This window comes from Varroa jacobsoni, unplaced genomic scaffold (assembly GCF_002532875.2).
Source record: "Varroa jacobsoni isolate VJ856 unplaced genomic scaffold, vjacob_1.0 scaffold_376, whole genome shotgun sequence".
Classification (NCBI taxonomy): Eukaryota; Metazoa; Arthropoda; class Arachnida; order Mesostigmata; family Varroidae; genus Varroa; species Varroa jacobsoni.
This window is the reverse complement of record NW_019213278.1, coordinates 203,130-217,727: the sequence shown is the minus strand read 5'-3', so window position 1 is coordinate 217,727 and position 14,598 is coordinate 203,130. Positions and strand designations below refer to the sequence as shown.

Sequence of the window (14,598 nt, the reverse complement as noted above, 5' to 3'; positions counted from 1 at the left end):
AAATGTGTGTTTCTGGATTTAATTTGCCAGTGAAACACAAAAGGTAAAAAGCCATCAACGCAAGGTCCGGAGAACATACAATAAAAACCATCCATTTGAAGTCCAGAAAGGTAACTGACGACCTTGCCTTGTGTAACTCCGCGTTGTCAGAACAGGATGAGCCGGCCTCATGTGTGAAGTTTTCTTCCTGGAACGGTTCGGTTGATTTGACGGAACAGGACTAAATAAGCGTACCGATAAATTGTCTAGGTCGTAAGAAAAAACTCCGAGCGAATTTAACCCTTGCAATTCCATCAGATACAAAAGAAGCCCTTCTCTTGGGATGAAAATTGGGTTGGGTGCTGAGCGATACGCTTGTCTCTTAGAACCATTCATGCCGATTTAATTAATTTACTTCATTGCCTGTAGGAATTCCTGTAGTGCAGAAATTGGTTATTGTGACCGCGTGACGCATAATACCAGGCGAGATGTTGAAAGATAGCGTTAAGTTGTAATTCAGAAAGTTTATGAAATAACCAAGCTTCAAGTTTCTGTCGAAATCTAAAGACTCTGGCGTGGCTAACGATGGTCGTGTGGCTCGTTTCTTTTTCTGGCTAGTTTTCGATTTGTTTGTCTGCCGCCTTCCCTTAAAACACCATCTTCCAGATGGTCGTCATCGAACCCAGATGGTCGGCTAAAAAAAAGGGGACACCCTCTGACACTCAAACACCATTTTCAAATTTGGCAGACCATTTTTGAGCAGTACTTGTAGCTATAGCAGCGTTGTTACCGTGCATAAGGTAAATGTACCACGTACATAAAACGAATGTCCCGAGCCGGTTCGGTAGTGTTTCAGCTTCGATGAAATGCATAGATCAGAAGGTGTCGAAAACGCATTTTGTCGATGTGCACTGCCGACAGATGCGCGGATAAAGTTATGGAACTGGTAAAAAATAATAGGGAATATTTTATTCAGAATAAGTTAGGTAAAAGGGAGTTAGAGAAATTGTTGGTACCAAGCAAACGCAAAAAGGTCGATCTAATAGTATAGTGCAATCTCAAGGGTCGATTATTACCGTCACTTGAGATTCCGGCACAAAGCGTCTTAGCATTTGTTAGCGGATATTGGACCATTCTTATATTTATTATTATTATTATACCATAATTGTACTACTAAAATATAAATGCTGAATGTAATAGCGTATATTAATTTATGGTAATTTACTTGTTACTATTAATCCCTTGGCAAATAACGATGTTACACCTCAGTGAACTGTCTTAAATATTGACGAAATTGAAAATACGTTATAAAAACTTCAAAAATGATAGAAAGAAACATTTTGAGCATGTTTAAACTAGGGAGAATGGCTATTTGGGACGTAGTAAAAGAAAAACTAATTATAAACTATAAGGAGAATAAATTAAGCACACGTTTTGATATGTATGTTTGTGCTTAAGGATAAAGAGGACAGTCGAATTCAGCCGTAACGTAAGGTGTCGTTTATAAATACCATTCAACAGAATTTACTCCGAAAATGAAGATAAATATCAATAAACTTACGAAGAAATTAGCTGATTGAAGTGTCTGTGTTTAAGGTTTCCAACTCAGGGAAAAATTTACTGCCACAAATCCAAAGACAACAAAAAGCACCTCAATTTAAAAGAATGTTACTTGACGGCATCCTAAGAACGCGCTTATTGGCGCAGCAGTGCCGTTTTTTGGTGACTTTAGCATCGACAGGTATTTGTATCGATATGATTTATTAACATAATAGGTTGTTTCAAATTTATCCCATTTTATGTAAATACCAAAGGTAAGTAAAGGGTGGCTTTCTCCGTTTTTCTGAAAACGCCTGTCGTGTGAAAGCATTTTTCTGCTTGAAGCTAAAACTATACAGTACGACGAATCAGTTTATTAGTAAGCAGTGAAAGCTGAGGTGACTGCCGTGCATTGTAAAGAAAAAAATGACATACAAAGATAGTGGCGAGCGTAATTTCCCTCGACACTCTTCTTTGACCTGATGTAATGCAGAAGCCGTCGAAATAATGTCTATCAAACTGGATGTAATTTGGCCATTACTGGTAAATGAAATGTGAAAATATATATTCTACATATACACGCCTCCGGAACAAACAGCATGGTAGCTATTGCTATCGCCGTACCTTCGAATGACATAGAAATTCTGATTGATGGAGCGTTCGAAGTAAAAGAAATTGTTTCATTGCTTATTGTGCCTTTGAACTAACAAGGGACTGACCACAGAACTAACCGGGTGATACAAACAATAAATATGAACAAAGTTAAAGAAATAGTAGAAGAGTAACTTTCAATGGACGTACATGAAAGTACTTACGTTGTAGTAAGTAGCGTTAGTGCGATCGTTGCAGCAACCGGTTTCATAAATTCAATGAGGAAAGATGATAACAGGAGCATGGTAAACACCTAGGAAGTTTGTTGTTTCCTGTCAAGAGTAACTGTTTTACAATGTAAAACATAATTACTATGTTCACTTCGACTGAATTTCTACGACACTGAAAATTGCACGTCCATTAATTAACCATGCTTACCATATGATTCGTGAAATATATTATATACTTACTAAGATTACGATTAACTAGTTTCGTCAAAGAGCATCAGCGCTAATTCATTGATTACTATACAATTCATTTTTAGGAGGAGAAGCAAGTACCACTGGAGCTGGAAGAGGACGAAAATGAAAAGCCTTATCTAACGTACTTCCTAGCAGCCGGTGTGGTCATCTCGACAGCGATCGGCTTGTATGTCGGTATACTCTTTCATCCAGCAGCACTTGCAGTCCTCGTTCTAGGTTGGTGATAGCTTACTATTCGCTGTTACTGCTACCATTATGATCGCTGATGAAGCTTCGAAAACGATGGCCTTCTTCAGTCGATTTACATCGAGATAACGATTACGACCACGACACGAACTCAATACTTCTATTCAAGAGCAATATTAATCTCGCTACATATTCGTATTAATGAAATGCTGAGCCGTTAACATGATGATGAACAACATGAAAATAACGATATATGAATAATATACCGTTATACGAATAATCTATTCGTATGTTTTCGAATAAATATAGACAAATTTTACAAACTGGCCATTATTGCTCTTTTACCCATTTTAATCGTGCAGTACTGCGTCACTCTCATTGTCCCATTCATTACAGGCAACGCAGTATGCCTTGCTTGTTCGGAACTGTTTTTGCATACGGGAAAATCATTCACAGTTAATCCACAAAGAACACCAAAAGAGCTTATTGCAGGTAAATTGAACACGTCATTTAATGAACAACTGTAAAGTCACCACTTGCAATTAATTTGGCTCTGATACGGCTTCTTCTGCAGGCCATTTTTGTTAAGAACACTTTTTTTGGTCGCGTATTCGCGTTTCATCTACAAGAAAAAAGAGCCACAATCTGCATGAATGTGCACAAAAACGCTACAAAGATGGCCAGTCAGTCATAAAGGAAATCGTAGTAAGTAATTGAACTAAAAACGATAATATTTATATAGTACCATTGACCGTCACTATACTAATTGTTTATTACGTAAGCTGACAAAAATAAAGCGAATGCCAATATTTTTACGTGACGTTTCTTGTTTGTATTACTCTACGGTTCGAATCCTCGTTTGACTGGTGACGTATGTGTTTTGTAGGTACATTCTGATGCACCTCACAAAATCTGAAACGTTAAACATGTAAAACATCAAAATTTTCAAAGATATCAATTCAATATATATTTCTAATAAAAAATTTCGTGCGAATTTTATGTGTGAAAAACAATATGCAAGAACAATGCATTTTGAACAACAAACGCTAAGTTCTTTTAATTCATATAAATTTATTAAGAATTTAACCCGTTGCGTAACAGCCACTGCTTTCCCCAACAAGCACTTGTGTCATTTACATTTCCATGGCCTTAATCCTAACGTCCATTAGCTATTTGATTCCTATCCGCGCGACATGACAGTTACGGTTAGATCATATGCGTATAAGCGGATTCAATCTTCAGTATATCTCTACACACACCCACCCATCAATCACACATCTGCTATGTAATCGGCACTAACTTAGCAGATTACTTATTCTACATTTTTTAATTAGAAATCTGACCACGACACCACCTTTTTCTCGTATTGTCTGCTTAAAACATTCCTACCGATTATTATACTATTGTCCTGTCCAGATTTCCTCCCAGGCTCATGCCTGAACATGTACTGCAAGTGCCAACATTGTTGGCCGCCCTACTTCAAAATCCTTCCAACATCCACTTAACTGAGGTCTTCGTCAGTCATTCCTTGGTAATCCATTCCAGACTAAAGACAACATTGGTACATTTACGACTCCAATATAAACATGCGTTTACGATTCCATTTGGCGTCACCTTTTTTGAAAAATGAAGGCCCGATAGCCGTGTCTACAGAATCCAGCTTCACTACCCGTTGACATATGTCTGCCTTCATCAATACTTTATCTAACGCTTCTCGTAAGAAATTTAGCAGAATTGTCAAAATAATCTATATGCTTATTTACTCCATGCGTACCAACCAATACCGGCCTATTTCTCTAAAATAAGTTAGCTTCCGAGTACTAAACCCCGACACCTAGCCGCATTCATTCCTGCGTTGAACGTATATTCAGTAGCCCGTATCGAACGCCCCATTCATTGATTCGGCTGATCTTGGGCAAAAGTTGCGGCCGCGTATGCCATGAGAGCGCTCGCTGCCTGGCGGGTTTCAAGAAGAAGGCGCAGTTCGTGAATCCAATCCTTTGCCGCTTGCCGAGGTTGGCCTTTCAGCTGATTGGCGTAACGCAACGCCTGCTCCAGGTCTTCCTTTTGCAGTGAAGCGCGCACCCGGGAAAGAATATCCAAAGTGTCCCACATAAGAGGGTTAACCTGAAGAAGTAGAGAGCATATAATCGAATGTTAGATACTCGATAATATTAGTTTACTGTTCAGCGAACAGATCTTACCGTAGTTCTGACTCAGCTCCCTTTACCTTTTGTTCTTTGTCCAGCTCTTCCTGGGGCACCGCTTTCGGATATATCATGAAGAACGACATCAAGTAGGAAAGCAAGTGGCGACCTGGGCCGCCACCATTCTGGTCCTCCATAAGTGCAAGGCGACGGCAAGCAGTTTCCACCTAGTGAGATAAGAATAATAAAGTTATGACAGTCCTGTGAAATAACGAATGAAGTATACATTGATCACCAAATTGAATTTCCAGTGAGATCATGTGTCGGCAAAGTACAATCTGGTACTCGAAAACGTTCGACTGTGATAAACACTATATACCTAGACGTATTTCTTCCGATACATGCAAAAGGTCTTTACAAAACCGGTGTCATCGGTTATTCAGTAAAACCAACCTTATAAAAGCGCTCCTTGAGGACTACTTCGGGGTAGACCCCACGCTTGAGAGCTTCGTCAGGAATCGTGGACAAAACGACCTTTACAAATTCGGAAGATTCGGATACTTCACGTAGTGGAACGATATCTGCAGCAAGCGGTTGTGGTGTGTTTTGCTTTTCCGTGATACCTTTAGCCAGAATGTGCTTTAGCGAGGCGCAAGAGAGCCAAAGAGATTTGGCCTGAAAATAAAGGTAAATATATGTAGGCCTTCTTCCGGCAATTTCGCTGTCGCTCCTAACCTTTGAGACTTACTGCACTGAGATTTATAAAAGTAAGAAAAAATTTAGCTAATATATATGTAGGCTCAAAAGCTTCACAAGTAAATTCAAGCAAACACTTGAAAGATCATATTTCTCACAGACCTTCTTGGACGCCTCGTCAAGTAGTTTCCTGGCGTTGAGGTATGCCTCCATCTTCTGCAGTAGATCGACAGCTTCCGCCAAACGGGCAACCTGCAGTGACCGTTCCTCTTCGCGAGCTTTTTCTGTATCAAACTGATGTTTCCTAAACAACTCAGCACGCTGGTCTTCGAGCGCCTCTGCATTAAAGTTAAGACAGGTTGTCCACAGTTCGGATTATCGATAAAGTCTAATACACATGACAATTTTATAGATCATGCACCAAATTAGAACAAATCTTAGTAGAGGAAGCGTACAAAACTGTTTCGTCAAAACAGTGAAAAAATGGTTCAATACAAAACTGAAGGTTTTCTTCAGGTATTATGGCAAGCGATATATAATACATTGTTAAATACGACTGGCGATATTTACAAATTAGTTACCTTTCAAATGTTCTGTATGAACGCCGACCTGCCTTCTGAGTTGGTTTTGTAATTCTAGTTCAAATTGTTCTCTTTCTTCGCTGACCTTTTCTGCAACCAATTTTGCTACCTCGCTCTGTTCATTAGAATGCAATAAGAAACGAAGTTAACTTTTTTGTTAACGCTAAATCGTACCTTTTTGTAACCTGCAACAAGCTGATAAATTAAATCATCATCATTTGTGAGGCACCTTGTAAGCAAATCGAGGAAAACTTCAGCGGCAGTAATGGGCACAAATTCATCAGCTACTCCTAACGCCAGAGGCCAGTTCGTTGTAGAATAAAACAACAAACTCGTCATGACGAAAAACAAAAACTTAAGCTATGGTCAATTACCATCCAATCTCTGGGCTGGGCGCTGGGCAAAGCGTAAACAAGACCAGAAACTTTATTTTTAAATAAGAAATAGAAGATTATTGTCAGTTTTCATGTGATATCGGGAAAGTTCAAGAAAAAATTCTATGTGGTACGCTGCAAGATTCTTAATAGGATATAGATTTAAAACCCTCACAAAAAAAGGATAAAAACCATTTTTAATACATCAGGATCTTCAAAAAGGATACAAAAATCAACGGCTGTTTTGAGGAGGAGGCTGCCAATTAGCAATAAGGCCATTCAAGTAAGGTCTAACAATTAATTTTTTAAGACCGTGTATCTATTTGAATTGATAATATCGCTTGACACGCACTTACTACAAATTTTTTTGTGATTTGTATTTCGAGAATAACTAGCGGGTAATTTAGATCCCAAACATCAACTATAATCGCGATGAATAGTGGTTATACTGAATAATCGTGACCGTCAACAGTGACACTTATAACACATATTAAAAATGTATGTCTTTGTCTGGATACGGCCTCAAAAACAAAGCATAAGAGAAATTTTTAATTTAAACGAACTATCCCTGGCCCACCCCAAATGCTTATTTTTTTTAATATTAAAATTTATAAGAAATTTAATAGCGTAGAGTGCTACGACTCTGCTGTCTTTCTGTGCACCACGCTATTCAAGCATATGTCCTACGGTATGAGTTTGTGTGATATCGTCTACTGAGGCCTCTAAAGCGGACACGAGTACAGCTTTCGCTTGGCTCATAATACAACTTATTAACATACACAGAATGGTAAAAGCCGTGGACTCCGTAGCAGAATGCCGCACAACGATTCTTTCTATGTAATTCCTTCCATGTTCCGCCCACGATGGCGCCAGTAGCGCCAAGGAAAAAATTGGGTCGACCTCAACCAATAATTTCTCCCTTCGCCAGATGGATTTCAGGTAGGTGGCCGGTTTCGGAAGCCAAACTGGAATTAGAAATTCTCAACAGACAGCAGCGTGTCTTCTAGCAAATACGTGTAACGGTTATACCAGAATGTGCACGGGCCCAGTGCTCCCTTGGGAAAAACAGGCTTCATCTGATCTAGCCTACACATTTGGGTTGTGTCGAGGTTCATGTCATATGAGTCTACCGGTACCATTTGATGCTTTTTCGAATCCGCTTTAAAATAGATGAATAAACCATAGATGAACTTTCTGGTGCCTGTTGTGCTTGTAACGACTTACATGATATCCTTAAACACACTAAATCGTTTCATCTAGGCTTACATCCTAATATTGTTACCAATCGACAATGCCTTGTTGAACTCAATAACTTAATACTTACTTAAGGTATGGCAAATAGAAAAAACAAGAATCCCTTATCTCTCACACATATATATATATATATATATATAAAGGGAAAGGCATATATTAATTACATCTTAAACAAAGTATGGATAGGTAACTCACATACATTTACAATTGTTTAAATTTTATACATTTTAGCCACTATTGGATGCGGATATTACAATATTTAGTCGAATATAAATGTTTACTTTCTAACCTTTTGTCGTCCGATCTCTTTGTCAAGAGCCGAAAGTTGTTGCCGGAATTGTTTAGCCTTTTCATCGTCACTTAGCTGCATACGGGTCAGCTCAAGGTGAAGAGACTGAATTTTCTTGTGTGCATGATAAATCAGTACGTTCAAATCTTCTGGCGTTAGCTTGTTAAGATCAGCAAATGATCGGTCTTGTGGCAAGAGTGCATTAACCTCTTCAATGAGTTGTTTCTTTCCCTCTGCAATGAAAAACAGTCGAAAATTTGGGTGACTAACTTCGAACTTACGCATATTTATCCATTTTATAAAACAAAAAAAAAGCTATAGAGACTGACTGTAAACTTCACGGGCAGAAGCTTTAAAAATGTCACGTCTCTCAATGGGAGTTACATTCATCGCAGTATTTTCGGTTTCCTCAAATACCTTCGATGCCCGCGCTAAACTTCTGAGCAAGGTTAAGTTTCTTAAGCGATTCATCAGCCCGTGCCGAAGCGCCGTCAATCTTCTCTCGCAGCTTAGTCAGATTCCGTTCAGCCTGGTCAAGATTTATGTTGTCGGTTGTAGTGGGGTCAGCGCGACCCTTGTGAATAGTCTCTTCTAGCCTATATTATAACAGAACAGATAAATGGGATAGTTGTCCAGTAAATTAATAGAATGATCGAATACATTCTAACCACCAGTTTAGCATATAGTGTACAGAAGAATCCAAAGCATGAAAACTACTTCAAGGAGGGCTGCCTTCATGATCTTGACTATAGGCAATGGTTATTATTTGAACAATGAGATTTACCTTAGCAGTGCCTTATTAGCATCTGCCATTTTGGAATTGGCCTTCTTTTGAGAAGCACTCTGGCTTTCCTTGGCTTCGTTCGCAGCCACCCACATGTGATGATCGTCACTGCCTAGAATTGCAAGAGTCAAATCAGTAAACATACACAGTGCAGGTCGGCTTGATGCGACGAGAGAACTTCAATAAAAAAACTCATACCTCGGAAAACACATTTTTGTTTAAACAAAAAGTTCGACCGAAAAATTGTGACACGCATCTAACCCTGCTAAGTCACACCGAACTAGAATGGAAAGTCCCCGCTTTTGAACGGTTGACTCCAACGGCCAACAGATGTGTATCTGATAGCGGTAGCCTTTTCTTTTTAACGAAATGCACACTATATGAAAATCATTATCATATCTTTCTACATTGACTTACCAGCAGCCTCGTCAAGGGCTCGCGTTAGTTTTGTTGCATAATCTTCTGTCCTTTCAGCGGCAATGTCCAGTTCCGAGGAAGCTTCAACGGCTGCACGTTCAGCATTGGTCCCAGCATCACGAAGAGCTTGTTCCAGAATGAAGTTCTGCTTTTGACGGCGAAGTTCTCTTTCTTTTGTTGAATCGCCCGCTGTGGCCGACGCAGATTTAACAGTGTCGTCTAAAAGCATAAAAACGAAATGAAACAAATATCAGAAGGCGCATACTACAGGATTTCGCTATATAACGCGTATAGCCTATGAACATATGCAAACCAAACCCAGCCTTTCTGAATTGTAATCGTGTATTTTTATTACTTCTAATGGCAAGGCTAGAATGGCAGCACACATTTCAAATCCTCATTTGCAGATTTGAGCACGAAATTTCTCAACAAAAAACCCCGCAAAAGGAATTCATGCGGAGGATTTTTAAATAATATATTTACAGAACTATTCGATGCTCACAGAAGTATTGCTGCACCCATAAATTATTAACGTGTCGCATATGTATTACCTAATACAATCCACTAATAATACCAATAACCAATGGTTGAAATAACTGACCTTAGCAAGACATCTAAACACCACTGCTAAAAAGCAGCAAGAAACTTCGTATTTTATTCACTTCGTATTTTTAATTTTTATTTTATTATTTGTTAATAATATAATAATTATTATATAATTTATAACTACTAAATTATATTTATATTTTAGTATATTAAATTATTCTTACAAAATTCTTACAAATGTTTTGTATGTGTAGCAAGCTGCACAAAGTATAATGTCAATAATAAATAATATATATTATTGACATAATAATAATATATATATATATAGACATTATACTTTGTACAATTTCATACTTTTATTCGACAGAACGGTGATATATTCATTACTATTTAAGTTTTGCACATTATCAAATCCTACATATAACACATTTTGTTGAAGGCTCCTGGTAGTCCGTTACATTTTTTTCGTGCTTTATCTGAACTACCACGTTCGGCTAACATCCCGCGCCATAAGTCCCATAAATGCGAACTAAACTATTTTTATTCTAAATCAACTTTTCGCAAAATTCTGCGAAACACGATATCCACTTTCAGTTCAGTAATAAGTAAGTTCAAGAAGCAGTGAAGGAAAGTTACTTAGCGAATTTTATTGCAACTTGGTAAGCTCTTTGCCATTTAACATTTCTCCTTATGGTAGTCTCAGTCGCATACAAAACAAAACTGAGTCCGGTATGGCAGTAACAGTAGATGTCTTTACGGGGCGCTTGGTGATAGTTAATAGGTGCCGGTTCCGGGATAATGCGATAGATCCCGATATTACGATCGTGGTTTTGCCAGGTTGCAAGTTACGCACCTACTGCACATTGAATTTTCAAATTGAGTCTTGTTCGAAACAAAATATTCAAATAAATAAAGAAGAGTAATAACTGTCGTCCATAAATTAATTACTAAAAATCCGCACTTACGTAGCCTGAACCACAGCTAAATAAGTCCTAATTATTTGTATTTAATACTTGTATTAAAGAAATAGATTCAAATACAATACCATTATCCATTATTGCAGACTGGTCCCCTGTCAATAAATGAAAGTTATGATTGCTTAATTTTAATATTAAACATACGCCTCGCAAAGAATGACCACAACATAGATGAACTAACTAGGCCTTTATTAAGTCAATAAGCTTATCAAAAAACAAACTCCACGCTATTTTAAATGTGCATGGGGAAAATATGGTATATATGAGATATAGACCCGAATGGCAGAACCATACAACTTTTGTGGCGTATAGAGGGTATGTCCATTGAGTAACAAGGCATTAAGGAGCTTTCCAAATTATGTTCAAAACAAATTCTGTATTTGGAGCTGCGATATTATCAGGTACATGTCCTCACGGAAGTAAAATGAATAATTCCTTGTTAAAAGTTGTTACCCAGACAAGTGCGTCCTGATCTCCGCCCAAGTGGATACTTCCTTATGAATCAGCAAAACCTGTGAGATATGGTTTTATCAAATGAGGGAGCGGTAAGAGTAATAGTAATGTGCTGCCAACTTTTTTTTTATAAGTTTATTATGACTCAAGATCACGCATATTCCATGGGCTTCTACAACTTATGAATTATTAGCGTTATTAGCGTGACGATACTACTACTAAGTCAATAGCCACGATATGGCAATGCCAAAAGCGCCTTCAAGTTTGATATACAATTTAATCGAAACCAGTAAGAGCAAACAGATGTTTAAATGTTTAAAATTACGAACGTACGTATTTAAAAAAAGTAAACAACAGATACAAAAAGGATACAAAAGGAAACAACATACTAACCACTTCTGGCTGACTTTTTAAGTTCCTGATCTTTTGGTGTTTCTACTTTCGGCTTGCTCTTCAAGAGAGATGACTGTTCTGAGGACGTCCCTTTGACAGGAGCGGGTTTGCCCTTAGACGACGACGCAATACTGCCTCCTGTAGTGTCACAGCCCAGAGCTGTGAGAACTGGTTCGATCGCAGGTACGGCATCTTTTAGTGTCTTCGCAAACCCAGCATCTATCCTTGCATAGCCAAGCGTGCCAACTCCTATGAACAAATAAAAATTTTCGCGAAACCTCGTAAAATGAAATAATAACTAGTTAAAAGCAGTAGAAAGAAGAGAAATCTCAGTGTAGTTTTTTAAATCGCAATAAAAACCATGCGATCCTTTGTACCCTAATATCTTTAGGCAGAGCTATGGTTATTTCTAAAGATTTATAAAGAGTAGAAGATCATCATAGATGGATTTTTAATATGACTGCTTGATTATCGTCTATCAAAGCCCATCCTTTTGATGTAGGGGTCTGTGCAGCTTATAGCACCAATAGCCTTTAGTACAAGTATCGCACATGTTTTAGTGTCATTTCTGCTAAGCGCACTACTGCTAAGTTCGAGTTTTAAGCAATGGAGCCTAGAAAGAGTTTCGTTATTTCCAATAATCCATTTCCACCTATCATACATACCAAGCTAAAAATTGCAATAAAAAATGTAGCTATTATAATACATATTTCGGAAACAATAACAACGTTACCCTTGTAGTGTTTAATAGTACCACTTGGATAGGGGGTCGTATACATATGCAATGAATGAATTGGACGTGAAAACCAGAACAGCAAGTGTTACTTCACTCTTTATATATGATCATAATAAAAAACAAAGTCAAAGGGACCACGTAAATATGACTTTGTTCGGCGGACTTTGGCCAGTAGGGTCGTCTATTCTCACTTGCTTAATTCAAACACAATCATTGTTTTTTTGCTAAATATTGCCTCATTATGTGATCGGTGGTCCGACTTTTCAGTTCAGAACGGCTTCGTCCTATTTTCAAACTATTCTTTTATAAATAAAGCCTAAGAATTTTCATTCTTCAGGACAGGATCTAAAAGCAAACGATTCTTTTCAATTCTCGTAGGCTCTGAACAAATCGTCGGCTACAGGTATGACGTACTTGTATAGATTTTCCCTAATAGCCTATTTTCCTCACCCTTGATGGTCACTTTTTGTACTGTAGCTGCAAGATCAATTCATGGATGAGTATGTAGTACAGAAGATTACGACGTGCCGATAGTTAGTACGCAAGTTCAACTTACTAGGGAACAGGAACTGCTTGTCTGAAGCAATGCCTACGGACAGGATCGTGCGTGAGGTTCAAATATTCATCTTGCTTTCTGCAAACTGGTTACTAAACTAGTCAATAGAACTACTGAAAGCTCTAGCATGAACTGAACGTGAAGCATTGTCTAAAGTTTCATGTTTTGCTGAAACGAGCTGTCTGTCATCCATAGGCATTTTCTAAGCGTCTATATTTAGTGTTTGCCACTACAGGGCGGTAGAGAAATGAAACGAATGGACTTTCGGTCTCAGCTTGAGCAGAAGCAATACTACATTACCAGAGAAGCCGTACATTAAATTAAAACAGATAACAACTTGGACGTAGTAATAATATTACTATCTCGAATAGTCCAGCAGATGCGCGACTGATGCATTAAAACAGATTATCAAATCATCGCGTTACGAATTCCCAAGTTACGAAAAGATTACTGCTGTCCCTGATTTTCGTGCGGGACTAGTTCCTTTAACTCACACATCGCCAATTGTTAATTAGGAATTATTCCAATGTCATTACGCCTAGTAGTTGACTAGAGACATCTATCAATTTTTGCTATTTACGCCGTACAAATTTCGTTTTACGTACCGACAACTGTTGCCCCCAAGAAGACCTTTCCCATGGTACCTCCTGCAAGACCATTATAGGCATAGCTACTCTTTGCCCGGCTGGGGGCACTGCCTGCGACTGATAAACGGTTAGTCGCAGCCCGTGCTGACGTCCAACCATTCTTCAAGATTGCGGCCCGTAGCATTATAGCGATAGGTATACTCTCAGCTTTGATTCAGATTCTTATTGTAAACCTCCTGTATTTTCGGGGTTGTCACTGCACTTACACGATCCACATCTACGGATGTACACAAGCACGTAATTCCTTCTTTCGACCTAAAAGTCGAAAACTTTTGTTGTGGTTTAAGGGGGGCGAACCGACATCCAAGGTGAAGTTATCTACCCGGCGAAATCGACCTGGGCTGAACTACTCCCCGGATCCCTGCTATTCGATATGCGGTAAGCACACGACTTTGACCCAGCAGGGGCGACCGACACTAGATGTCGCGGCGGTAGACCGAAAATCAGAAGTTCGTTGATAACAAACGTTAATTAACCACAATCAACTTCAGTACAACCTTTGATACCCGATAGAACTATCGCTGGCAACAAACTCGAAATCGCAAGACAGCTTTTTTAGTTCGACAATTTATCTACAATCGTTATTGCCTCAAAATTGATTCGAATGCTGTCCCGACGAGCAAGTCGCGCGATAAATTCGAAATTTTCAAATCAGTGATGCGAACGATTTTACCTTACATAATAGTATCGACTAACGCATGAAAATTTTTAAAGAGGTGTATAGCATAAGCCAAATCAACAATGGAAATAATCAATTAATCCGCTTTTATGGTATTGCCTCCTACAAGTTTGTGGCAATAGCTGTAGGCTGGTGAGAACTATTGTCATAAGATTGACATCAAGAAGCAGAAAATTTATTTGTTTTAAATTTAAACAACTATAAATTTTATCACCTTTGTCAAGCATTCATACAATAACCAGATGTAAATGAATGTTTAGTACAATTTAAGTCTATAGTTTCAACCCTAATC

General features: G+C 38.4%; 2 protein-coding genes across 3 annotated transcripts in view; one reads left to right on the top strand and one right to left on the bottom strand.

Annotated features, from left to right (window-relative positions):
• LOC111259877 (uncharacterized) overlaps positions 1-4,066 on the top strand; it is a 7,758-nt gene extending 3,692 nt beyond the window's left edge. For both annotated transcript variants that reach the window (XM_022832201.2, XM_022832202.2), the window contains exons 2-3: positions 2,654-2,807; positions 3,174-4,066. In XM_022832201.2, coding sequence (XP_022687936.1) covers positions 2,654-2,807; positions 3,174-3,304 — 285 coding nt within the window. In that variant the 3' untranslated portion in view covers positions 3,305-4,066. The remainder of the gene's footprint in view (positions 1-2,653; positions 2,808-3,173) is intronic.
• On the bottom strand, positions 3,829-14,262 carry Mitofilin (inner membrane mitochondrial protein mitofilin). Its single transcript, XM_022832200.2, has 11 exons — positions 13,586-14,262; positions 11,689-11,937; positions 9,320-9,538; positions 8,903-9,014; positions 8,536-8,714; positions 8,119-8,351; positions 6,202-6,316; positions 5,783-5,958; positions 5,378-5,599; positions 5,008-5,151; positions 3,829-4,904 (listed from the first exon to the last, which is right to left on the bottom strand). The coding sequence occupies exons 1-11, from the start codon at positions 13,749-13,751 to the stop codon at positions 4,671-4,673; spliced, it is 2,049 nt and encodes a 682-aa protein (XP_022687935.1). The 5' UTR covers positions 13,752-14,262; the 3' UTR covers positions 3,829-4,670.
• Positions 14,263-14,598: the final 336 nt, after the last annotated feature.